The sequence below is a fragment of the Acartia tonsa genome, chromosome 6 (assembly GCF_053477335.1).
Source record: "Acartia tonsa isolate MP-2025a chromosome 6, ASM5347733v1, whole genome shotgun sequence".
NCBI classification, from domain to species: domain Eukaryota; kingdom Metazoa; phylum Arthropoda; class Copepoda; order Calanoida; family Acartiidae; genus Acartia; species Acartia tonsa.
In genome coordinates this window covers 20,519,284-20,546,561 of record NC_137265.1, presented here as the reverse complement: position 1 = coordinate 20,546,561, position 27,278 = coordinate 20,519,284, and the positions used below count along the sequence as shown (strand labels likewise).

The following is a 27,278-nucleotide window of genomic DNA, read 5'->3' as shown; positions in this document are numbered from 1 at the left end:
TTTTGTAATATAGCAATTAGAACTCAACAAAACATTTGATGATATTTAGTCACAAAATGTCTAACGTTTCAAAGTTTTATTCATATAAAACCATGATGAAACTAAACTTTTTAAATCGATATAACGACATTAAACATAACCCTAGTATATTCACCAAAAATTTAAAAAAAACATTTAGAATCATTGCTGGAAGGTGCTTAGAATCACTTGCTCTTGTTCGTGGATAGTCCCCTTTTAAATAAACAAAAAAAAGAATAGGAGTTGACTCAAGCTCCCACTGTGTTGGACCGTCCTTCTCTACCTGTTTATAAATTCTGCGTTTCCTTGTTTTCAATCAAATTGTTTTCTACCAAAATCAAACCATTAGACGTTATAGGATTAGATAGACTACCTAAACTTATTTTAAAAATGGATATATTGTTACTTGGATGTTGTACCAGTTTTTCATGTACATAACGATACATCCAACTGCTTTACTGCATTCCTTTCCCATTTAATGAATAAACGAACTTACCAATAAATGAGGCCCATATTAGCAAGCTAAATTTTCCTCTATTTACGTAAATCCTATATCCAATTCTTAAAAGTTGATATCATATCATTAGATTTTTTGTAATAAATCTATACCTTTTCTATCATAAATCTCTAATAAAAACCTTTCCTATAAAATGAAAAATTTTAAAGACAGAAAATCTAGCTCTATTCATTTTTTTCTGTATATTTGAAAGATATGAACCGACAGCAAAAGTGCAATAAATGGTTTTCCATTGCAGTTTGTGTATTACATACACAAAAGTTGATATTTGTGGTAAAAAATGTAAATCTTTAAAACGGCTGTTGATGAATTAACAACAATCTAAGGCAAGAGATTGTTTTCAATCCCCTTTCTGCTGATTTTGTATGAAAAGAGAACTAGCTGTTGTCGTCAGATATTTTTTAGGAGAATGTCTAGCGGCTGTAAAACTGGAATAGTTATTTATCGCATCGTATAACATACAGCTAGATGAAATAGTATAAAATTAATTACAGTTTTGTTAGCTTCGAAGGGCCGAAGGTATTAATGTGACAATTTTTCATATTATTCTTCAAAAATTTTCTGCAGTACAATATGATACATAATTTTTCAGTATGGCTAAGAACAGGTTTTAATTCAGCTAATATCAATATAGGATTTAAAACCAAACTGGAAAATTTTTTTGTGGTTTTAAGCCTGTCAGTATTAAATCCTTCAACAACAACAAAAAAAAATGATTTATTTTGCTTTCCATCAGAACTTGAAAATAAAATAATAGTTGATTTGCAACCAAAATTTGGTTTAAGTGGTTTTCTAATAAAATTATTATATTTCCAAGGTCGATCAAACTTTTGATTAAAACTTTTTAGATGTTTCATTATTTTTGTATGTTTCTATTGGAAATAAAATGATCTAAATAAGTTTTTTATAAAAAAATTGTATATTTCCAATTTCCAAACATTTAGGCATATTGTAACTAAAGAAAAACCTATCCCGCCAATATCTTTAAATAATTCTTTTTTTTATGATAAATTCAGTAGAATACCTACTGTAGACTAGCAAAGAAATGGAATTTTTCTGCATATTATTTACTGCTTATGGCCCAAAGGCTGGAGGAAAATCAGCTTTGTTTTCATAAGGATTAAATTCCCTGCCTTGATTTTCCTAATTATTTTACAATGAAATATTTTATTTGTAATTTAGATAAATGCTCAAGTTTGGAGTATGACCTGATGTTGACCGCTAAACAGCTCGGCTTCTCTGATATCCAGATTGCTAAACTGGTCCAGAGCACTGAGAACGCAGTCAGGTAAAGCGATATATCGTCGTCGTTGTTGTAGTAGCCCAGATTCTCTGAAGTTAGGATTTAGATGCATACGGAGATTGGTAAGCTTCGCGCACAGCTGAATGTATTGCATGCTTCATTTAACATTTTAACAAAACACAATTTTGACTCTGCCTTAAAGTGTTCTATTAATTTAAGGGCTCAAAGATGCCAACTGTTGATACTTCCTTGGGTGAAACAGATTGATACGGTGGCTGCTGAATGGCCAGCAAGTACTAACTATCTTTACCTCACTTATAATGGCTCCAGTCATGATGTTGAGTTCCAGGTAAAAATAAAATAGCCTACTATTTAAAGTAGTACCTAAGGTTTTTTGTCTGAAGCTTAGGATCTCAATAACAACTTAACTGATAGAGTTCTCCTTTTTACTGAGATGGTTTCATGCTATGTAATTTTGATTTAAGCCTTTTGTATATCTCATTTGTTTCTGTTTTAAGGCGGATGATCACGTGATGGTGATAGGTTCTGGTGTTTACAGGATTGGCAGCTCTGTCGAGTTTGACTGGTGTGCTGTTAGATCCATCCAGGTACAGTTTCTTTAGGTGTTTTTGTGTGTGTGTGTGTGTGTGTGTTTGTAGCTATAGTTTCTCAGTGTTTGGATCTAAGTAGTCATGGAGTAGGTGTTTGTAGAATTGTAAACTCTTTAGGAATGATGTACATGTGCTGTTAGGTCCATCCAGTTAAAAATAGGTTCTAATGGTAGGTATCTTTGTGGAGTCTGACTGGTGTGCTGTTAGAAAGTTGAAACATCCACCTAGAGTTTTTTCAGGTTTTTATAGAATTATAAGCTCAGTGACTGGCTTATGCTGTTAGATCCAGCTTTTAAATCTATCCAGGTACAGAGTGGTTCAGTTTTTACAGGGTTGGCAGTTCCTGGGAGTTAGACACTTGAATGCACAGAAAAGGTAACTGAAGCCATTTATTTGGTGTCGAATTTTTAGAATACTTAATATAAAGTTCTATGAATATTAACGTCTTTGTTATGATTAGGAATTGAGAAGACTGGGAAAGAAAACTATCATGTTGAATTATAATCCAGAGACTGTGTCCACTGATTATGATATGTGCGACAGGTACCAGTCATATTATACAGCTTTAATTCACTTTATTAGCAGGGATTAAAGGGAAAAGACAATAGTCGAGAAATTGATGTATTTCCCTAATGATTATACACAAAATTGCCTCTTCTGTAGATAAAAATTAGTGGTTGAAACTTTTGGACACTCAATTCAATGAACCAACCAATCAATATCCAAAAAAGTCCCCAAAGTTGTTAAACTAATGAGAAAATGTTGGGGTACAAAAAACTTTGATAAACAGTCCATTGTCTCCTCCCTGCTTTTTTATGTAGATCTTCAAGTAAGGTTGGTACATTAGTGCTTGTTTTTTAAGTTAAATTATTATCATTCTTTGATACCCTTGTTTTGTAAAATATTTGCAACGTTGATTTTTTTTGCATATAAAAAATAATATGAATATTTATTTCTGTGTATAAAACCTAAATATACGAACTTGAATTTTAATTCTTAGGTTGTATTTTGACGAGATTTCTTATGAAATTGTTATGGATATTTATCAGCTAGAAGCACCTACGGTAAGTTGTGTTTTAAAAAAAAAACTTTTGTAATCTAGTATTAATATTTATAAATATGTTACAATAATATGCTAAACCTAGTGTAATACATTATTTTTTTTTTAAATTGTGAGTTAGAGTTTTTATTTTAAACCTTACTTAAAAGACAACTTAACTTTATTTATTGAGCTGAATAATTTATATTTTTTATTAAGGGAGTAATTGTAAGTATGGGAGGTCAGCTACCAAACAATATTGCTATGGATCTTTACAGGTTATTATACATTTTTAAAAATATTATAATATAAAAATATTACAAAATTAATTAGGATGTTTAGCGATTCCCCTCTAATTAACTTGTCAATCACAGTAGGGTAGTTTTTCGTGAATTTATATTTTACTATAGATCAGGTTAGGTTAGGTTTTTATTGGGAGTAAGGTGTCACTAAGGCCCCAAGGGTTATTGCCTCCCACAGGGTTATGGCATTGGCAAAAAACTATCCCTGCTTATTTTCTTTTTTATGAATAATGGGGTGGGAGTAGTGCATGGTAGGACCTCTAAGGGAAAACGCTTTTACAAGTTTTAAAACATGTTTTTACCTCTCTTATTACAATCATAGGTATTAGTATTTAGTACAAATTTACTTACATATTAATTTACTACTGCTACTTTTTAAATATAACTTTGCAAAATCTCAACAAAATTCGTTGAAATCAGGAGCAAGGTGCGGGTACTGGGAACGTCACCTGAAAGCATCGACAACGCTGAGAACAGGTTCAAGTTCTCTAGAATGTTGGACAGGATTGAGATTAAACAGCCCCAGTGGAAGGAGCTCAGCAACCTCGAGTCTGCCATACAGTTCTGTCAAGAGGTTAGTAAGTCTCTTTTAAAATGAAGGAATGCCTATCCAGGAACCTTAGGGATAAGACAATAGACAACACATTGATTTACATTCTAAATAATAATGAACAAAATAACCCATTTTGTAGATTAAAATTATTGGTTGAAAAGTTTGATCCAACCAATCAATATTCAAAAAAGTCCCAAGTTTACAAAACAACAAATAAGAGTAGGATCTTTCAATACTGATCCAAAGTCTACAATTCTCTACGCATAAACAAAGGCTTGCAAAGATATACCCTATGATCAATGGTTGTTTACGTAATGTTGTACTACATTTTTTCTACAAAATTGTCGCAATATCAGGATTATTTACCTTTTCCTTTTCATAGGTTAAGGTAAACATATACATATATTTTTATGATATTTAAAACTAACTTTTCTCTTAGGTTGGTTTCCCTTGCCTCGTACGTCCATCCTACGTGTTGAGTGGAGCTGCTATGAATGTTGCTAACTCAGAACAAGACCTGGAGACTTACCTTAAACAGGCATTGAAAACTATCAGATATTAGAATATGTTTATATACATTTGAAAAGTATGAGAAACAACTACTAATCATTTTAAAAAGACCGTTTGTAGATATTTTCTCCTAAAATTAATTCTTGTCCCATGGTAAGATAAAATCCTGCGGTGCATTCTGGAAAATATAATCTAAGATGATCAATAAAAATAAAGTTTATTTAGAAATGAAAGTTATGACTGGAATTATGGGTAGTCAACTTATGTAAGTAATATACAATAGTAGCTAAGCTACCTAACCTTTAATCTACAGGTTTCTATGATTCAAGGCCAGCGATGTGTCCAGAGAGCATCCTGTGGTCATTTCCAAGTTTATCAATGATGCAAAGGTAAGCCTTTTGATAAATTAGATTAAATTAATACTTACATAAAAGTAACAGGATGTCTTTGTGTACTTTTGTACAGAAGGATCTTGCTAACCGCAAGGCCATTTTTATTTCTACGATTTTAAGGTTGTATTTTAACTGATTTCAAGCAGAAGAATATTTTGATATTCTTGGAAAATACTACGTCAATGGTAAATTTTCTGAAATAGACATTTAAAGAAATTCAAATAATGGAAGACATCTTACCTACTAATAATCAACTTTAAACTACATTTACATTTTTGCACTTAGGAAATTGATGTTGATGCTGTAGCTTGCAATGGAGAGATTGTCTGTATGGCTGTTTGTGAACATGTCGAGAATGCTGGTGTACACTCAGGAGATGCTACACTAGTCACACCTCCCAGGTATAATAATAATAATAGTTTGTATACCTGTGTGTGAACATGTTGAGAATGCTGGTGTACACTCAGGAGATGCTACACTAGTCATACCTCCCAGGTATAATGATAGTTTGTATACCTGTGTGTAAACATGTTGAGAATACTGGTGTACACTCAGGAGATGCTACTCTAGTCACACCTCCCAGGTATAATAATAGTTTGTATACCTGTGTGTGAACATGTTGAGAATACTGGTGTACACTCAGGAGATGCTTCACTAGTCATACCTCCCAGGTATAATAATAGTTTGTATACCTGTGTGTGAACATGTTGAGAATACTGGTGTACACTCAGGAGATGCTTCACTAGTCATACCTCCCAGGTATAATAATAGTTTGTATACCTGTGTGTGAACATGTTGAGAATACTGGTGTTCACTAAGGAAATGCTTCACTAGTCATAACTCACAGGTATAATAATAATAATAATAGTTTGTATACCTGTGTGTGAACATGTTGAGAATACTGGTGTACACTCAGGAGATGCTTCACTAGTCACACCTCTCAGGTATAATAATAGTTTGTATACCTGTGTGTGAACATGTTGAGAATACTGGTGTACACTTAGGAGGTGCTACCCTAGTCACACCTCCCAGGTATAATAATAATAAATTGTATACCTGTGTGTGAACATGTTGAGAATACTGGTGTACACTCAGGAGATGCTACACTAGTCACACCTCCCAGGTATAATAATAGTTTGTATACCTGTGTGTGAACATGTTGAGAATACTGGTGTACACTCAGGAGATGCTTCACTAGTCATACCTCCCAGGTATAATAATAGTTTGTATACCTGTGTGTGAACATGTTGAGAATACTGGTGTACACTCAGGAGATGCTTCACTAGTCATACCTCCCAGGTATAATAATAGTTTGTATACCTGTGTGTGAACATGTTGAGAATACTGGTGTTCACTAAGGAAATGCTTCACTAGTCATAACTCACAGGTATAATAATAATAATAATAGTTTGTATACCTGTGTGTGAACATGTTGAGAATACTGGTGTACACTCAGGAGATGCTTCACTAGTCACACCTCTCAGGTATAATAATAGTTTGTATACCTGTGTGTGAACATGTTGAGAATACTGGTGTACACTTAGGAGGTGCTACCCTAGTCACACCTCCCAGGTATAATAATAATAAATTGTATACCTGTGTGTGAACATGTTGAGAATACTGGTGTACACTCAGGAGATGCTACACTAGTCACACCTCCCAGGTATAATAATGAAATTAACCAATAATTAAAAGATTTCTTAATAAGATTTATTTTAGGGATATCAATGCTGAGACGTTGACAAAAATCCGTCAGATAACCAGCGCTATTGCCAAGGCTTTGATCGTATCAGGACCCATGAATATGCAGCTTATTGCTAAGGATAACGAACTTAAAGTCATTGAATGTAACCTTAGAGTGTCAAGATCCTTCCCTTTTGTATCCAAGACACTGGGACATGATTTTATCGCCACCGCTACCCAGGTTATTATTGGACAAAAAGTGGAGCCTATAAATGTGCTTTTCGGCGATGGTAAAGTTGGTGTTAAAGTTCCTGTCTTCTCATTCTCACGTCTGGCTGGAGCTGACATTCAGCTGGGTGTAGAAATGTCCTCCACTGGCGAGGTTGCTTGCTTTGGAGAGAACAGACATGAGGCTTACCTAAAGGCTATGATGGCGACTGGTTTCAAGCTTCCCAAAAAGAATATCCTGCTGTCTGTGGGATCTTATAAACATAAAATGGAGTTTATTCAGGGATAAAGTGAAAATAATGTTTTAATTCATAAAGTGATATTTATCCCGAGGAAAAATATGTCCACATTTTTTAAATACAAACATATCCTTTATTATGCATAATTTTTTGGGGGGTTAGGGGTCTACGGGGGGCTGTAGTAAGTAAACCTAAATTATGCATATAATGTAATTTTAAATTATTGTAGGTAATTTTATTGTTTTAATAATTCTCTGTTATTTTTTTTTATAGTTGTTCTTGTTAACATAAAATAAAAAATAAGTTTTCACTTAATATAATACCTATCAGAGTGTGAGATTACTGCATCAAATGGGGTATAAGCTGTACGGAAGCACCGGTACCTCTGACTTCTACCAGGAGCATGGCATACCTGTAGAACCAGTTGAATGGGTCTTTGAAACCATCGGTGATGAACACGATATTGACAAGATGGCCGGACAGATGGTTAGCATGGCGGATTATTTATCCTCCAAACATTTTGATTTGGTCATTAATCTTCCAATGAAGAGTTGTGGTGCAAGGAGAGTGTCATCATTTATACCAACATATGGATATAGAACTCGCAGGATGGCGGTGGATTACAGTGTTCCACTTATCACGGACGTGAAATGCGCGAAACTGATTGTAGAATCAATTCAGGGACAAATTCTTGATTATTGTTTGATAATTTTTATTAGGATTTAATCCTACTAAATTGGACTGTAAATTAAGCTAGTAGGTACCCAATCTTTTATAACATTGGCTCAAAAGTTTTTGGTACTTTTAATTAAGTAGGTACTTTTGATTGGTTTGTTCCTAAGTAGTCGTGTCCAAACTTTTCAACCAAAATTTTTTTTATACAGAAGGGGTAATTTTTTTCATCATTGGGGATTTACATAAAATTAACCTCTAAACCTTAAGATCCCTGTAAATTCATTTTGAGTTTAAAGATCATTTGTCTTATTCGGTTTATGAAATAATAATTTATGAATTGTCTACAGAAGACCAAGGGAGAGCTTGATTGTAAGTCTTACGTGGACACAATAACCACCAGAAAGATAGTCCGCCTGCCAGGATTGATTGATACACATGTTCACCTGAGAGAACCTGGCGCTTGCCATAAAGAAGATTTCTCTTCAGGTAAACTTTGTTTAAAATCATATTTGTTTATTGATATGTTTACTTTGCTGCTTTAGAAAATAGATTAAAACCTGACCTTCCTTAAACAGTTGAAAGGCATTTTACATTTTCTTCCTTAAATGTAGAATAAGTAATATCTGTGCTACTAAATATCTTACATTTTTTGTACTTTGCTGAATTATTGTGCAGGTACTGCAGCTGCTTTGGCTGGTGGTGTCACCATGGTTTGCGCAATGCCCAACACCAACCCTGCTATTGTGGACGAATCTAGCTTCTTATTGGCACAAGGTCTGGCCTCCAAGAAGGCTTACTGCGACTTTGCCTTGATGGTCGGCGCATCAAAGGATAACTATGAGACTATAAAAGATTTAGCGGGAAAAGCTGCTGGTCTAAAGATGTATCTGAACGACACTTATACAACTTTAAAGATGGATTCTATGACAGACTGGGCAAATCATATGACACACTGGCCCAAGAATGCTCCACTATGCGTGCACGCAGAAGGACGCACAACAGCTGCTATCATCCTTCTTGCCAGCCTCCATGACCGGCCGGTTCATGTGTGCCACGTGGCAAGACGGGAAGAAATTGAGGTTATAAAAGCTGCTAAACTGAAAGGTCTTTCTGTTACATGCGAAGTTGCTCCCCATCATTTGTTCCTTTCTGAAGATGATAAAATTACACTAGGAGACAAGAAAAGCGAAGTTAGGCCTGTTCTGGTCAGCAAGGATGATCAACAAGCATTGTGGGATAACATGGAATATATTGACAGCTTTGCTACTGATCATGCTCCCCATCTGTTGAGCGAGAAGCTAAGTGACAAAGCTCCTCCTGGCTTCCCAGGACTGGAGACAATGCTGCCTCTCATGTTGACAGCTGTTAATAATGGTTTGCTGACTCTGGAGGATTTGGAGGATAAAATGTATCACAATCCAAGAAGGATTTTTAATCTTCCTGAACAACCAGATACGTATATTGAGGTAATTAAAGCTTTCACTTAGATTTTAAAAAATTTAATCAATCATTTATTTTATTAACTTATAAATTCTTGAAATATACCGTCTAACCGCCTGACTAAATACTAATAAAAATAAAAAGGAAAATTAGTTATGTAACATTTCTTTGTCCAAAAAAGTTCACCGATAACCTTATTTAGGTTGATTTGGATAAAAGCTGGACTATACCAGAGAAGACCCAGTACAGCAAGGCTGGCTGGACACCATTTGCTGGCATGACTGTCAAGGGTTGCCTGCACAAAGTTGTCCTTCGTGGTGAGGTGGCCTTTGTGGATGGCAAGCTGTTGGTAAAACCTGGATTTGGACAGGATGTGAGAATCTGGAGCATGAACAACCTGCCAATGTTTAAGCCACCGCCAATTATCAAGAGGAACCTGACCGCTACCTTTTCTGGAGGATTTGAGGAGGAGGTACAGAAAGATACTCTTACTACAGGTATAAAAATTCATTTTAGTAGTGCAGCTGCTCTTTAAGTCTCATCTCATTCTGTTAGTAAATCTGTAATGGCCAGATCTTTTTGTTTTTATTCTTTGTTATTTTTATTTTCGATTTGTTATCCATCACCACTCCTTCCTTAAACTTTAAATCCCTTTCTTAGAATTAAGGAACTCACATACACATACACACGCACACACGCACACACACAAAAAAAACACAGAGAAATTACTTTAAAAATCTCATAAACATCTTAATGATTTTGAACTATACCTCTGTAGGAAGAATAAGAATGGACAGTGGAAGATATGATGCAGATCTAACAAGCCCCAGACCTAAAGATGATGCTAATAGAGAGATGCATCTTAGTACTACGCCAGGTAACTCATTTTAAATGATCTTTATTCTAAGTACTTTATTTTCCCAAAATTTAATTATTAATCCAGCATTTTCTCCTTCATGATAAATGTAACAGAATGTGTATATACTAATGTTGCATACTGATCTGTATGCATTATATTCTTTTTTTCTGAAATGATAACTTAAATAACAACTTTTTGTAATTATTAATTCTTGGATTAACGGATCATTGATCAAAGTCCCTGAATTCATTTAATCTGAACCTACCTCTTGAACATTAAACTATAGCCCAGGGATTTTAAAGGATAAGATAATGGACACTAAATTTATATACATTCTCAAAAATTTTAATTTAATTAGTTTAGAACCAACCAATCAAAATTCAATAAAATGCCCAAAGTTTTTATGCTAACGAAAAGATAGCGTGGTTATCAAACTGGTATATACCAAATAGTATAATTTACAAATTAATGCCCACTTCCTCCCTGACCTAAACCTAAAAACAAACTTTTGTAACTAGGATCTGGTCATGGAAAGCAACAGCTGCACGTGGATGTGAGTGTTGACCTGCAGAGCAACACCAACAAGCTCCTCCTCACACCAATGGAAAAGCATCATGGACTCAACAACCAACACATTCTTAAGGTTAGAAATCATATAATATAAAAAACATTTAAGATATTTTATCTGAAGAAAACTTATAACTCATTTGCCAAAAAAAATATAAATCTTCCAATGAAATGTACGGCTATGATTTGCGTCTTTCTTGATTTATTCAGACCAATTAATCAATAAAATCGAAAAGGGGGGGGGGGGAGTTCTGACACATTTGCGTAAACAGTGAGTATAGGCTTTATCTTTGGACTGAGAAGATAGGTTATTAGGGATAAAATCATTCTTATATGATGAATTTCCCTCAGATTTAAGATTTTTTGGATAGGCCTCCAGGTTCCGGAGCTCCAGGCCTCTAGGTGGTCTCTGTACAGGTAAAAATTAAAAATAAGATTTTTTTTTTAAGAGTTAGAGATTAACTTATAAAACAAAATATGCTTCTTTTTGATTGTTATTCACATATAAAAAACATACATATTTTGTCTCAAAAGCTGACATCTCACTCTTAAAAAATTTTGTTTTTTCATTTTTACCTGTACAGAGACCACCTGGAGGCCTGGAGCTCCGGAACCTGGAGGCCTATCCAAAAAATCTAAAAACTGAGGGAATTTCATCATATAAGAATGATTTTATCCCTAATAACCTATCCTCTCAGTCCAAAGATAAAGCCTATACTCACTGTTTACGCAAATGTGTCAGAACTCCCCCCCCCCCCCTTATTTCTATATGAAATACCTATCTCTCCATATTTTTGCTAACAAAAGAAAATAGACAAATAAATCAAGAAACTTCTTTAGCTATCAAAAATGGAATGTTATTCCAGATTTTTTTTTTTATCTTTTCTTCATTCTAATCCTTTATTGTTTAGGTTACTATGTTTGAAAGGGCTCAGCTAAATGCTCTCTTTAACCTTGCAGATACTTTCAAGGAACGGTTTCATAATAATGTTTGATAAAAATATTAAATTTTATGTTTGGTATAAAAAATTGTACAATTAAGATACTAGACTTAGTCAAGGACTGTGATTCAGCAAATTAATTCCATATGAAATTGCTGAAATTTTGTGTATAGCCACTGCTATAGAACATGGATCTTTAAAAGGTTTTCGGCGCGGCGTTGCTAGATCGCTGGCGACACTCAATAAAATATCTGTACGAGCTGGGACAACTTTATTACTTAATCCGGGTCAGTACGGCATTTTATATAAAACTATATATAAGGAGGATGTGCTTAAGGACCATTTGGGCAGGGGGGGGGGGTTTACTCGAGAACCCTTAGAGCTAGAGGGAGCTAATTTTGGATTTAAGCTTCTATGGGGCCAAGGTTACATTTAAAATTATCATCGACCCCCCACCCCCCCCAAAAAAAATTTTTTTTGGGGGGGGGTAAAAAAATTTTTTATTGCATTTCTCGCCGAATTAGGCAATTTGGAATCATTTGAGACCATGTTATTTTTTTCAAAAATTTTTCGCCTTACAAGCAACCCTGCGGGGGGACTTAGTCATTTTTTTTAAATTCTCGTTTATGAAGGTATATCTTAAATACAGTATGCTACTCTCTTAGTTTTAAAGATAATTGGATGAAATCTTTTTGATTGTGTCACTAATTACCCCAAGTTTTGGTATCTTTAAAAAAAAACGGCGGCGGGACCGCCGCTCCCGCCGTCCGCCGCCGTTTTCCGCCGCCACCAAAAAAGAATTTTTTTATTGCATTTCTCGCCGAATTAGGCAATTTGGAATCATTTGAAACCATGTTATTTTTTTCAAAAATTTTTTGCCTTACAAGCAACCCTGCGGGGGGACTTTTTTACTAATTACTAAGGGGGGGGGGGAAGTTTGTACAGTTAGAGGAAATGAAATTCAGTATAAAAGTTTGGGAGGGCCGTGTGGGCTTATTTTTATAGTTATCAACCTAATTCTTTTTGTAGGCTCTCTTATATGACTGGATGTACACATAAAACTTTGAAAATTGAATTTCGGCACTTTCCTTCTTGGGGCTTGTGGAGCACAAAAACCCCCCAAACGCTAAAAATATGAGTTCTGAGCTTATTTTTAAAGATATCAACCGCCATTGCATTTCTCGCCGAATTAGGCAATTTGGAATCATTTGAGACCATGTTATTTTTCGCCTTACAAGCAACCCTGCGGGGGGACTTTTTTACTAATTACTAAGGGGGGGGGGGGGAAGTTTGTACAGTTATAGAAAATGAAATTCAGTATAAAAGTTTGGGAGGGCCGTGTGGGCTTATTTTTATAGTTATCAACCTAATTCTTTTTGTAGGCTCTCTTATATGACTGGATGTACACATAAAACTTTGAAAATTGAATTTCGGCACTTTCCTTCTTGGGGCTTGTGGAGCACAAAAACCCCCCAAACGCTAAAAATATGAGTTCTGAGCTTATTTTTAAAGATATCAACCTGATTTTTTTTTAAATAATACTTTTTTAACATAACTGAATCAACGAGCCATTACAGATTTCATTTTGGGACTTTCCTTCTTAGGGCTTGTGGAGCACAAAAACCCCCCAAACACTAAAAATATGAGTTCTGAGCTTATTTTTAAAGATATCAACCGCCATTGCATTTCTCGCCGAATTAGGCAATTTGGAATCATTTGAGACCATGTTATTTTTTTCAAAAATTTTTCGCCTTACAAGCAACCCTGCGGGGGGACTTTTTTACTAATTATTAAGGGGGGGGGGGAAGTTTGTACAGTTATAGGAAATGAAATTCAGTATAAAAGTTTGGGAGGGCCGTGTGGGCTTATTTTTATAGTTATCAACCTAATTCTTTTTGTAGGCTCTCTTATATGACTGGATGTACACATAAAACTTTGAAAATTGAATTTCGGCACTTTCCTTCTTGGGGCTTGTGGAGCACAAAAACCCCCCAAACGCTAAATATATGAGTTCTGAGCTTATTTTTAAAGATATCAACCTGATTTTTTTTAAATAATACTTTTTTAACATAACTGAATCAACGAGCCATTACAGATTTCATTTTGGGACTTTCCTTCTTAGGGCTTGTGTAGCACAAAAACCCCCCAAACGCTAAAAATATGAGTTCTGAGCTTATTTTTAAAGATATCAACCGCCATTGCATTTCTCGCCGAATTAGGCAATTTGGAATCATTTGAAACCATGTTATTTTTTTCAAAAATTTTTCGCCTTACAAGCAACCCTGCGGGGGGACTTTTTTACTAATTACTAAGGGGGGGGGGGGAAGTTTGTACAGTTATAGGAAATGAAATTCAGTATAAAAGTTTGGGAGGGCCGTGTGGGCTTATTTTTATAGTTATCAACCTAATTCTTTTTGTAGGCTCTCTTATATGACTGGATGTACACATAAAACTTTGAAAATTGAATTTCGGCACTTTCCTTCTTGGGGCTTGTGGAGCACAAAAACGCCCCAAACGCTAAAAATATGAGTTCTGAGCTTATTTTTAAAGATATCAACCTGATTTTTTTTTTAAATAATACTTTTTTAACATAACTGAATCAACGAGCCATTACAGATTTCATTTTGGGACTTTCCTTCTTTGGGCTTGTGGAGCACAAAAAACCCCCAAACGCTAAAAATATGAGTTCTGAGCTTATTTTTAAAGATATCAACCGCCATTGCATTTCTCGCCGAATTAGGCAATTTGGAATCATTTGAGACCATGTTATTTTTTTCAAAAATTTTTCGCCTTACAAGCAACCCTGCGGGGGGACTTTTTTACTAATTACTAAGGGGGGGGGGGGGGGGAAAGTTTGTACAGTTATAGGAAATGAAATTCAGTATAAAAGTTTGGGAGGGCCGTGTGGGCTTATTTTTATAGTTATCAACCTAATTCTTTTTGTAGGCTCTCTTATATGACTGGATGTACACATAAAACTTTGAAAATTGAATTTCGGCACTTTCATTCTTGGGGCTTGTGGAGCACAAAAACCCCCCAAACGCTAAAAATATGAGTTCTGAGCTTATTTTTAAAGATATCAACCTGATTTTTTTTAAATAATACTTTTTTAACATAACTGAATCAACGAGCCATTACAGATTTCATTTTGGGACTTTCCTTCTTAGGGCTTGTGGAGCACCAAAACCCCCCTAAACGCAAAAAATATGAGTTCTGAGCTTATTTTTAAAGATATCAACCTGATTTTTTTTTAAATAATACTTTTTTAAAATAACTGAATCAACGAAATATTACAGTTTTCATTTTGGGACTTTCCTTCTTGGGGTTTGTGGAGCACAAAAACCCCAAAAACACTAAAAATATGAGTTCTGAGCTTATTTTTAAAGATATCAACCTGATTTTTTTTAAATAATACTGTTTTAACATAACCGAATCAACGAACCATTACAGATTTCATATTGGGACTTTCCTTCTAGGGGCTTGTGGAGCAAAAGATCCCCGCAAAACACTAAAAATATGAGTTCTAAGCTTATTTTAAAAGATATCAACCTGATTTTTTAAAATAATACTTTTTTAACAAAAATAAAACTTTTAAAATTGAATTTCGGCACTTGCCTTCTTGGGGCTTGTGGAGCACAAAAACCCCCCAAACGCTAAAAATATGAGTTCTGAGCTTATTTTTAAAGATATCAACCTGATTTTTTAAAAATAATACTTTGTTAACATAACTGAATCAACGAACTATTACAGTTTTCATTTTGGGACTTTCCTTCTTGGGGCTTGTAGAGCACAAAAACCCCCCAAACACTAAAAATATGAGTTCTGAGCTTATTTTTAAAGATATCAACCTGATTTTTTTTAAATAATACTTTTTTAACACAACCGAATCAACGAACCATTACAGATTTCATATTGGGACTTTCCTTCTAGGGGCTTGTGGAGCAAAAGATCCCCTCAAAACACTAAAAATATGAGTTCTAAGCTTATTTTAAAAGATATCAACCTGATTTTTTAAAATAATACTTTTTTAACAAAACCGAATCAACGAACCATTACAGATTTCATTTGGGAGTTTCCTTCTAGGGGCTTGTGGAGCAAAAGACCCCCAAAACACTAAAAATAAGAGTTCTAAGCTTATTTTTAAAGATATCAACCTGATTTTTTTTAATAATACTTTTTTAACATAACCGAATCAACAAACCATTACAGATTTCATTTTGGGACTTTCCTTCTAGGGGCTTGTGGAGCAAACAACCCTTAAACCACTAAAAATATGAGTTCTGAGCTTATTTTAAAGATGTCAACCTGATTTTAAAAAAAACTTTCTTAACATACCTGAATTAAGGAACCATTACAGATTTCATTTTGTACTTTCCTTTTAGGGTCTAGTGGAGCAAAAGACCCCTAAAAACACTAAAAATATGAGTTCTGAGCTTATTTTTAAAGATATCAACCTGATTTTTTAAAAATAATACTTTTATAACATAACCGAATCAATGAACTATTACAGATACTATTTTGGGACTATTCTTGTGATTTGTGGAGCAAAAGACCCCCAAAAACACTGAAAGTATGAGTTCTGAGCTTATTTTAAATATATCAACCTGATTTTTTAAAAATAATACTTTTTTAACTTAATACTTTTTGGGGGTCTTTTGCCTCACTAGCTTCTAGAAGGATAGTCCCTAAATGAAATCTGTAAAAGTTACCTAGTTCGGTTATGTTAAAAAAGTGTTCTTAAAAAAATCAGGTTAATATCTTTAAACATAAGGTCAGAACTAATATTTTTCGTGTTTTGTGGTTCTTTTGCTCCACAAGCCCCTAGAAGGAAAGTCCCAATATTTTTAGTGTTTTGGGGGTCTTTTGCTCCAGTAGACCCTAGAAGGAAAGTCCAAAAATTAAATCTGTAATGGTTTCTTAGTTTGGTTATGTTAAAGAAGTATTATTTTAAAAAATCAGGTTGATGTCTTTAAAAATAAGCTCATAACTAATATTTATAGTGTTTTGTGGTTCTTTTGCTCCAAAAGCCCCTAGAAGGAAAGTCCCAAAATGAAATATGCAATGGTTCCCTAGTTTGGTTATGTTAAAAGTTTCCCTAAAAAAATAAGGTTAATATCTTTAAAATAAGCTCAGAACTCATATTTTTAGTGTTTTTGGGGGTCTTTTGCTTCACAAGCCCTTAGAGGGAAAGTCCTAAAATTAAATCTGTAATGGTTCCTTAGTTCGGCTATGTTAAAAAAGTTTCCATAAAAAAAATCAGGTTGATATCTTTAAAAATAAGATCAGAACCCATATTCTTAGTGTTTTTGGGGGTCTTTTGCTCCACACGCCACTAGAAGGAAAGTCCCAATATGAAATCTGTAATGGTTTGTTGATTCAGTTATGTTAAAAAAGTATTATTTAAAAAAAAAATCAGGTTGGTATCTTTAAAAATAAGCTCAGAACGCATATTTTTAGTGTTTTTGGGGTGTTTTGCTCCACAAGCCCCTGGAAGGAAAGTCCCAAAATGAAAACTGTAATGGTTCGTTGATTCAGTTATGTTAAAAAAGTATTATTTTTAAAAAATCAGGTTGATATCTTTAAAAATAAGCTCAGAACGCATATTTTTAGTTTTTGGGGGTCTTTTGCTCCACAAGCCCCTAGAAGGAAAGTCCTAAAATGAAATCTGTAATGGTTCGTTGATTCAGTTATGTTAACAAAGTATTATTTTAAAAAATCAGGTTGATATCTTTAAAAATAAGCTCAGAACTCATATTTTTAGCGTTTGGGGGGTTTTTGTGCTCCACAAGCCCCAAGAAGGAAAGTGCCGAAATTCAATTTTCAAAGTTTTATGTGTACATCCAGTCATATAAGAGAGCCTACAAAAAGAATTAGGTTGATAACTATAAAAATAAGCCCACACGGCCCTCCCAAACTTTTATACTGAATTTCATTTCCTATAACTGTACAAACTGTACAAAAGTCCCCCTGCAGGGTTGCTTGTAAGGCGAAAAATTTTTGAAAAAAATAACATGGTCTCAAATGATTCCAAATTGCCTAATTCGGCGAGAAATGCAATGGCGGTTGATATCTTTAAAAATAAGCTCAGAACTCATATTTTTAGCGTTTGGGGGGTTTTTGTGCTCCACAAGCCCCAAGAAGGAAAGTCCCAAAATGAAATCTGTAACGGCTCGTTGATTCAGTTATGTTAAAAAAGTATTATTTAAAAAAAAAATCAGGTTGATATCTTTAAAAATAAGCTCAGAACTCATATTTTTAGCGTTTGGGGGGTTTTTGTGCTCCACAAGCCCCAAGAAGGAAAGTGCCGAAATTCAATTTTCAAAGTTTTATGTGTACATCCAGTCATATAAGAGAGCCTACAAAAAGAATTAGGTTGATAACTATAAAAATAAGCCCACACGGCCCTCCCAAACTTTTATACTGAATTTCATTTCCTATAACTACAAACTTCCCCCCCCCCCCTTAGTAATTAGTAAAAAAGTCCTCCCGCAGGGTTGCTTGTAAGGCAAAAAATTTTTGAAAAAAATAACATGGTCTCAAATGATTCCAAATTGCCTAATTCGGCGAGAAATGCAATGGCGGTTGATATCTTTAAAAATAAGCTCAGAACTCATATTTTTAGCGTTTGGGGGGTTTTTGTGCTCCACAAGCCCCAAGAAGGAAAGTGCCGAAATTCAATTTTCAAAGTTGTATGTGTACATCCAGTCATATAAGAGAGCCTACAAAAAGAATTAGGTTGATAACTATAAAAATAAGCCCACACGGCCCTCCCAAACTTTTATACTGAATTTCATTTCCTATAACTGTACAAACTCCCCCCCCCCCCCTTAGTAATTAGTAAAAAAGTCCCCCCGCAGGGTTGCTTGTAAGGCAAAAAATTTTTGAAAAAAATAACATGGTCTCAAATGATTCCAAATTGCCTAATTCGGCGAGAAATGCAATAAAAAATTTCTTTTTTGGTGGCGGCGGAAAACGGCGGCGGACGGCGGGAGCGGCGGTCCCGCCGCCGTTTTTTTTAAAGATACCAAAACTTGGGGTAATTAGTGACACAATCAAAAAGATTTCATCCAATTATCTTTAAAACTAAGAGAGTAGCATACTGTATTTAAGATATACCTTCATAAACGAGAATTTAAAAAAAATGACTAAGGCCCCCCGCAGGGTTGCTTGTAAGGCGAAAAATTTTTGAAAAAAATAACATGGTCTCAAATGATTCCAAATTGCCTAATTCGGCGAGAAATGCAATAAAAAAATTTTTTACCCCCCCCCCAAAAAAAAAAATTTTTTGGGGGGGGGTGGGGGGTCGACGATAATTTTAAAAGTAACTTTGGCCCCATAGAAGCTTAAATCCAAAATTAGCTCCCTCTAGCTCTAAGGGTTCTCGAGTAAACCCCCCCCCCCTGCCCAAATGGTCCTTAAGCACATCCTCCTTTATTTTAAGAATAACTATAAAAATGTTTTCACGATAGTTTTGCAATAAAATATTAAACTAATTAAAAAAATAATTATTTATTAAATACAGTTCACCCCGGTTTGGCGCAGTAATGGTACTCGATGAGTACCATTGCCGCGCCAGTACCGCGCAACTGGGCGCGCTGATTCGCCCATGCCATTTTGATTTAAAGATTGATATCTAATAATCCAGTGGTGCGCTGAACTGGATCGCCCCGATTCAGCGCACCTCTAAACGATTTAAAGATCCAGATCTGGTACATAACATCGCGTAAAACTTTTTTTTTGTTATAACTAAAGGGAAGTGGATAAGAAGCTATTGTTAAGCTACATCTTGACTAGCTGGTTTGTAAGTTAAAAAAAAAAAATTATTTAAGTGTAATAAAACCGCAAAATAAAGGCTTCTGTGAGAAACGAACGTCAGATAGATACAATCCTGAGGGGCAAGGTAATGGCGAGCATCTTCTACGAGGTGAGCACCAGAACTGCCTGCAGCTTCTCAGCGGCTATGGAGAGATTGGGAGGAAAGGTTATCTATTCGGATGAAACTTCTTCCTCGAACAAGAAGGGCGAAACCATAGAGGACAGTGTTCAGGTTAGTTTTTATCTTTTTCACCAAGTAATAGGAAGTTTGTCCTCTTAAAAATCTATGCCTCACCTGTTTTCAACGGATTAACAATGAACCAATCCAAATTCAGGACAGAGACCTTGACTTGCCCTCACAATTCTTTTTCTTTAATATTGTAAATGATATTTAGAAGATTAGGTAGTAAATAATAGGAAACAATTTCAGATATAAATCCATTTAGGTATTGTCCAGTTACACAGATGTCGTAGTGCTGCGTCACCCCGTACCTGGAGCTGTGGGCAGGGCCGCCAAGTACTGCAAGAAACCGGTTATCAACGCAGGAGACGGGGTTGGAGAACATCCTACTCAAGCCCTTCTGGATGTATATACCATTAGGTAATATATATTCAGAGATCTCATTTTTAATTAAGTCATTTATTTTAAACTACAGTAAAAAATACAATAATTTCTTAATTAAATACCTAAATATATAAATTACCTACGATAATTTTTACCAAAATAAAAAGTGGATTATATTGGAGTTTGATAATTAATAATTACACAAAAAAATATTCTTTTATTGTTAATTTCTCTTGAGCAGGGAAGTATCCCTTGGTTGAAGAAAATGGAATACAGCTGTCTTAACCTCTTTTCGAGGAAGCTTTGTGTTTATCAAGATCAAAATTAATTTCCTTATTCACAATTCCAATTCAGAAAAAATGTCGTCTTTGTTTGACTTTCCTTTCCTAAAGAGACGCGGCATTTGAATGATGTTTTTGTTTTGGGTCTCTCCACGTTACTTTTGAATGATATGTGAGTGGATAAAGATTTCGGAGAATTAAGTCGGGCCTATCATTGGTCTCATAGTGCGTGAATAACCCTAGTATGCCAGGTGCTTTAACCATAAGAACTTCAGGTAGATTTTCTTCATTTATAAACTGTTGTATGGCATATAGGACGGATTATTAAGTTTAAAGGCTTTAGCCAGCTACACGTGAAACTTTATTATGATTCAAATATTATGTTTTAGTAATTTTTATATGCTTATATTTATGCATTTAACAATGATCTATTAAACCAAATAATTTTCCTTTAAAGCCAAAGCACCCAAAGATTCTTTTACTGTAGAAAAAAAAAGATTTTTAAAAAAGCAAATAATATTGTGTGGATAAAAAAACTGGAATTTTGTATTAATTGATTTTGTAATTTCAGGACTTTGAAATAGTTTGTGTCAATAAATCTATACTCAAACCTGCTGTTGAAACTTGATGGTTCCTGGTGTTGGGGGTTTTGTCCGTAAGACTAAGATCTCTAGAACTTCCCGCAAGTTCGGAAGTCACACTTAACCAAAGTGTCATGGTTAAGACAACAGCAATATGTTTAATGTGAGATATTATATTTGAAGCTAAATGTTAAAAAAAAGATTCCATTTTAATTAATAATTCTATACATATCAGTAAAAGATAAAGTATGCAAAGATGTATTTATATGCAGTTTAACTTTATAATAGCATTTGATAATCCACAAGGTCACAGAAAGAAACACTATCTTATATTCTACAATTTTATTGTTAAATGTTTTCAAATATTTTGCATTTAGTCTGTCTACAATGTTTTAATATTATAGAAGGAAAATCTACCAAATTCAACAGAGTAAGGCTTATCATTAATTCACTCTCATAAATATTTTAAAGTTATTTATCGCATCATATTTTGAACAGCTTTCCGTGGATATAAAATGTACAATTATAAGAGTAAACCTAGTTTTAAAACAAGAGACGGGCTAGAAATAAACTATTTTATCTTTTTTTTTATCAAATCTTTTACTACTTTTTTTATGATACAATGTTTTTACACCCCCACCTTCAAGGTTGAATAAAGCGAATAAAAAGGTTTAAAGGGACAAACAAACAATTGTAAATCCTTGATCTTTTATACTATTTTTTTTATCATGATTAAAATTGGCTGCGCTTCTTTGAAACATTGTCTATTTCCAAATATTGAAAATTTTAAACAAAAACAACAAGTTAAGTTGTGCGTTTTGTATTCCCTTCCTTCTACGTTAAAATTAAGTTATCCAAAAGAAGTTTTTATTATTTACATTTTTCTATTGCTAAAAATAGCTTCAAAAAGAGTAGATATTTTTATGTTAAAATATAAAAGGATGGATGATTAAGAAATCGAGTGACCAAAATATGAATCATCATATATTAGTGGATTATTTTTCTCAGAGAAGCCTGTAATAAGATTTAATTTTGCTAAAAAGTGAAGGTATTTTTACATTGATATTTAAATAAGGGCGATAAATAGATGTTTCTTTTTATTTTAATTCTGCTCTTAGGAAGCAATGTCTTTTACTTTCAAAGATGTTTTGGTTTCCTTGATTACATTATCTCGACAATAAACGCAACAACGTTTATTCAATGTTATTTTTATAAAGTAAAATCAACTGAATAAAGATTTTTTGTGAAATTTTCAAAATCCTTTTACTACCAATCCTTGAAATAGTTTATTTACATTAAATATTTTTTTAAAGTCAAATAAATGATGCTTTAAAAGGGTTGAAACTGTAAAAATTTAATCAATATCATAAATTAACAGATTGTTACAGTCAAACTTTAAAAGATCCCTTTTCAAAAAAACAAAATACTTTTGTTTGTTTAAACAAGGACGACAACATAAAATGAGACGGTAGGATAAACGAACATTAACACTTGTATATTGTCAGAACTTTATTAGCAGAATATGACATCCTTACATTTTTAGGACTTTATAATATAAATGCTTTGTTGAAAATATTGTAGCTTGTTGTCCTAGGAATTAATAATCCAAAAATCTTGTGTATAGGATGATAATATGATATAATTTTTAAAATCTGCAAGTTTTGAATGGATGTACGGCCTTTTTGTAACGACTATAGGATGGCTACGTTTTTCAAATATAACCTAATAGTCACTGAAATCAACATGCCAAGTTTAAATCAATGGGACAATTCTCACATGCCTAAATTAGGGATCCCTTACTGACGGACAATTGGACCATCCGCAATTATAGAAGATATTCGCCTCCAAAAAGGGATATTTATAATATTGATTATGCTAATATTTTTAAATACTTCCATGCAATAAAAATAAATATTGATATAACTATAAAATCAAAACCATCTATTTTTTTGAAACATGTCAATATTTGAAACAAGGATAATAATGCTATAAACTTAAAAAGCTTTTCATGATATGGATAAAAGACTAGCTTTTAAGTTGCCTGTCTAGCGCAAAAGATTTATATTAGGGAGGGGGATAGGGTTAGTTTTGTTATGCTTGTTCATTAGATCAGGTCAAATTGGGTACTGGGCAGCCCTTCAGGGCTAGGGACTCTTAGAAGTAAGGGGGAGGGGGCAGTTTTCGATAAGCACTTAGAAAGAAAGCACCAAAAGACTTTTTACTTTTTATTTTCTTTAGTTAGTGATGTTTTACCATAATTTTTAGATTTTATAATGTGTCGCTCCTTGGATTTGGGAATAAAATAAATTATAAAAAAAGTTTAGCACCTTTAGGTTGCAAGTTCGAAATATAGCCAAGACAATATTTTGTTTTCAGGGAAGAGATTGGAACAGTAAATGGTTTGACAATAACTATGGTTGGTGATTTACTGAATGGAAGGACTGTCCACTCCCTGGCCAAGCTTCTTACCATGTATAATGTTAGAATAAGGTAAGATTTACTGAATGGAAGGACTGTCCACTCCCTGGCACACTTATTAAATTTAACCAACCAAAGAATTTTTTATCCAATCTTAACCAGACAAATGCCATCTAGCTAAAAAAGATGCGTAGATTTAATTTCTGGCAACCAGAAAATCCGCAGAAACCGAATTAACAAGATCCAAAAAAGTTTCATTAAAAAAAACCTTACACCAAAAATAACAAACAATAATTATAACGACGACTTAGTTTCTTTTTCCTGTTTAATTCGAATATTGAAACTAATTTTCAGGCATGCATGTTTGTTGGTATAGTACTTTTTTTAGAAACCAAAATACAGACATATTTAAAACTACGAAATTGTATATTAGTTACTAGAAAGATTATATTTTTTTTCTTGCTTTAAAACAACTTTTTGTACATAAAAACCCGTAATGTCTTCATTATTGACACAAACATGCATGCTGTATAGTTTTAAAAAATTTAGTCAAATAAAATACCTGATTAGAATACAAAGCAAGAAATAAACGTTATCAACTCCCTATGAGCTTTTTGTGTTAAATAGAATTATTAATAAGAATAAAAGAGTTTCAAAAAATAGTAAAATAACAAAATGTTAGGTGAATTGTTAATATTAAATCAATCAAAAAATGTTTTACATTCTTATAATTAATTTCAATAAAACATATATATGCTCAAGAAAGGTTATTTATAATTATGAATTCTACCAGACTAAAATATAAAAGGGGAAATAGTTTATGAAGACGACACAAAATGATTTTAAAAATTACTTATTTTTATCTTTTTTTTTAATCTTTATCAATTTTAATGTTTTTATTATGTAAATATATAAAGTATTATTGAAACTTAAAGGATTTAATCTTTTTCTTTGTAATTTATATGTCTAAACAGTGTAAAAATGAAGTTCTTAATTACGAATTTTCAAATCATTAGATTTTAATACAGTTTATTATAGAAATAAAGAATAATTTCAACAAAAAAAAATTGCTACAAAAAGGCTTACTGTATTATTAAACTGACTTAATTGTATAATTGCATTCATTTTGTTTATTTACCTTGAAAAATGAGTGTTTAAGTGCTGCATTGGTTAAAATCAAACCTAAAAGTGCTCTTTATTCAGTGACAGAGTGAAAAAAATATATACCTTGTTTTATAGTTTTTGATCTCTTTTTTTATATATTTTTATCTGATATGTATATCAAAATTTAAAAGTATCTATTTCATTAGATATTCATACTTTGCTAAAACGTCTTGGTTACTTTTTGCACTATATTTGCTCTAAAAAGGATTCTTTATCTGACTTCTACATTTAAAATGAAAGATTTTATCCCAATTATTATGTTGACTGTAGAAAAAAAAAATTATTTTGTTTATATGCAATTTTCTATAATAAAATGTGAGAAATGCCTTTTTTCACATGTAGGGCGAAAAAAGTAACACTGAAAATATTTTTTATGTCTTAAGCATGTCCTAAACTCATAGATAAAAAACTTTCATAAAAGATTTATTTCAGAATATGTCATTTAGGGCATAAAATTAATTTTGCAAATTAACATTGCAAATGTTTGCCAATAACTTTTAAAAATGATTTCTGCGGATTTTCTAATTTACATGGGTGTTTTCTACACATTTTCCCCTTTCTAAAAATACCTTCCTCATAAAGATTGGCTTCCGGAAAGTATATACTTTCCAAAAATGATATGTGCTGGCCAAGCTTCTTACCATGTATAATGTTAGAATAAGGTAAGATTTACTGAATGGAAGGACTGTCCACTCCCTGGCTAAACTTCTTACCATGTATAATGTTAGAATAAGGTAAGATTTACTGAATGGAAGGACTGTCCACTCCCTGGCTAAACTTCTTACCATGTATAATGTTAGAATAAGGTAAGATTTACTGAATGGAAGGACTGTCCACTCCCTGGCTAAACTTCTTACCATGTATAATGTTAGAATAAGGTAAGATTTACTGAATGGAAGGACTGTCCACTCCCTGGCCAAGCTTCTTACCATGTATAATGTTAGAATAAGGTAAGATTTACTGAATGGAAGGACTGTCCACTCCCTGGCTAAACTTCTTACCATGTATAATGTTAGAATAAGGTAAGATTTACTGAATGGAAGGACTGTCCACTCCCTGGCCAAGCTTCTTACCATGTATAATGTTAGAATAAGGTAAGATTTACTGAATGGAAGGACTGTCCACTCCCTGGCCAAGCTTCTTACCATGTATAATGTTAGAATAAGGTAAGATTTACTGAATGGAAGGACTGTCCACTCCCTGGCCAAGCTTCTTACCATGTATAATGTTAGAATTAGGTATGATTTACTAAATGGAAGGACTGTCCACTCCCTGGCTAAACTTCTTTCTTACCATGTATAATGTTAGAATAAGGTAAGTTTGATCATATTTTATTCCACTATACTTTCATGCTTGAGGAGTCTGTTGTCTGTAATGTGAATTGTTTAATAGTTATTTCATGGCTTTAATGTCTTTACCACCATTTTAATGGCCCCAAGGACCTCCAAAACAAAAGTCTTTAAAACATTTGTGTATGTTTTTTTAAGTTCAGCATATCTTGGCTAATTTTCATTTCTTAAGCTCTAAGCCTTTTCAAAAAATATATAGACGTCTTGTGCAGTAATTTAATGTGTTTGTAAAAGTATTAGAATGCAAGTGTATCTGTCTAATATTACATTTAGCATATCTTTGCCAACTTTAATTGAGCTTTAAAACTGTTTGGGTTTATTGTTAAAGAATAGTTATTTCTCGCATCGTATTATAAACAGCTTTGCGCGGATATAAAATGTACAATTAAAAGAATAAAACGGGTCATCTCAAAAAACGCCTATCTCAGAAAACGCCTATCTCAAAAAACTCCCATCTCAGAAAACGCCTATCTCAAAAAACGCCTATCTTAAAAACGCCTATCACAATAAAACCAGTCTTTTTAGCCCCAAGATGCCGAAGGCACGGGTTAATCTTATGATTAAACATTTTCATATTCGTAGAAAACTGGATATAATACGATGCTAGACATAGTTTTTTTAGTATGGATGAGAACTGGTTCTAATCCACCGGATATTTGTGAATATGAGAAATTAATTTCCAAAATGTCGTATATTTCTGTACATAAAATGACAGTTATCATTTTTATTTTGATAAGACATACGTTTTTATGAAAACTAATCTTGTTATTGTTAAATATGTAGGTATGTGTCTCCGCCAAATTTGAAAATGCCGGATGATGTTAAACAGTATGTTGCCAAGAAGGGAATTCAACAGGTACATTTATTTTCAAGTATGGCTTTGAAACCGATTAATATCCGCTAGATTAGAACCGGTTCTTAGCCATAATGAAAATTCATATCTAGCATCGAATTTTCCATGATTGGTAAAATAAAAATCATAAAATTAACACAGTGTTAGCTCGTACTTTCGGCCCCTCGGGTCTAACAAAATTGGATTCATTTGGACATCCACAGAAAGCTGCCTATAATACGATGCGATAAATGACTAGGTATTATTTCTTGGAAGATAATTTTTGGAGCTTTCTCTTATAATGCAAGTCTAGCACTGGACCCTTAACCCCATTATTTTTGTAATATCTTTCGTATGTCTAGTTAAACAATGATTCAAATTCAGGACGAGTATAATTGTCTGGAAGAAGCCCTTCCCGAGACAGATGTTCTTTACATGACCAGGTAATTAGTTTTT

At 33.4% G+C, this 27,278-nt stretch overlaps 1 protein-coding gene across 1 annotated transcript in view; it reads left to right on the top strand.

Annotated features, from left to right (window-relative positions):
* Positions 1-27,278, top strand: part of r (carbamoyl-phosphate synthetase 2, aspartate transcarbamylase, and dihydroorotase rudimentary) — a 56,118-nt gene that overhangs the window by 24,627 nt on the left and 4,213 nt on the right. Inside the window, 23 exon segments of the mRNA XM_080163822.1 lie at positions 1,718-1,823; positions 1,998-2,127; positions 2,297-2,386; positions 2,850-2,932; positions 3,390-3,453; positions 3,648-3,706; positions 4,151-4,304; positions 4,723-4,821; positions 5,123-5,182; positions 5,471-5,586; positions 6,905-7,397; positions 7,666-8,016; positions 8,358-8,496; positions 8,686-9,476; positions 9,653-9,947; positions 10,229-10,327; positions 10,828-10,952; positions 11,788-11,848; positions 19,671-19,864; positions 20,079-20,233; positions 23,436-23,549; positions 26,774-26,846; positions 27,207-27,265. Coding sequence (XP_080019948.1) covers positions 1,718-1,823; positions 1,998-2,127; positions 2,297-2,386; positions 2,850-2,932; positions 3,390-3,453; positions 3,648-3,706; positions 4,151-4,304; positions 4,723-4,821; positions 5,123-5,182; positions 5,471-5,586; positions 6,905-7,397; positions 7,666-8,016; positions 8,358-8,496; positions 8,686-9,476; positions 9,653-9,947; positions 10,229-10,327; positions 10,828-10,952; positions 11,788-11,848; positions 19,671-19,864; positions 20,079-20,233; positions 23,436-23,549; positions 26,774-26,846; positions 27,207-27,265 — 3,910 coding nt within the window.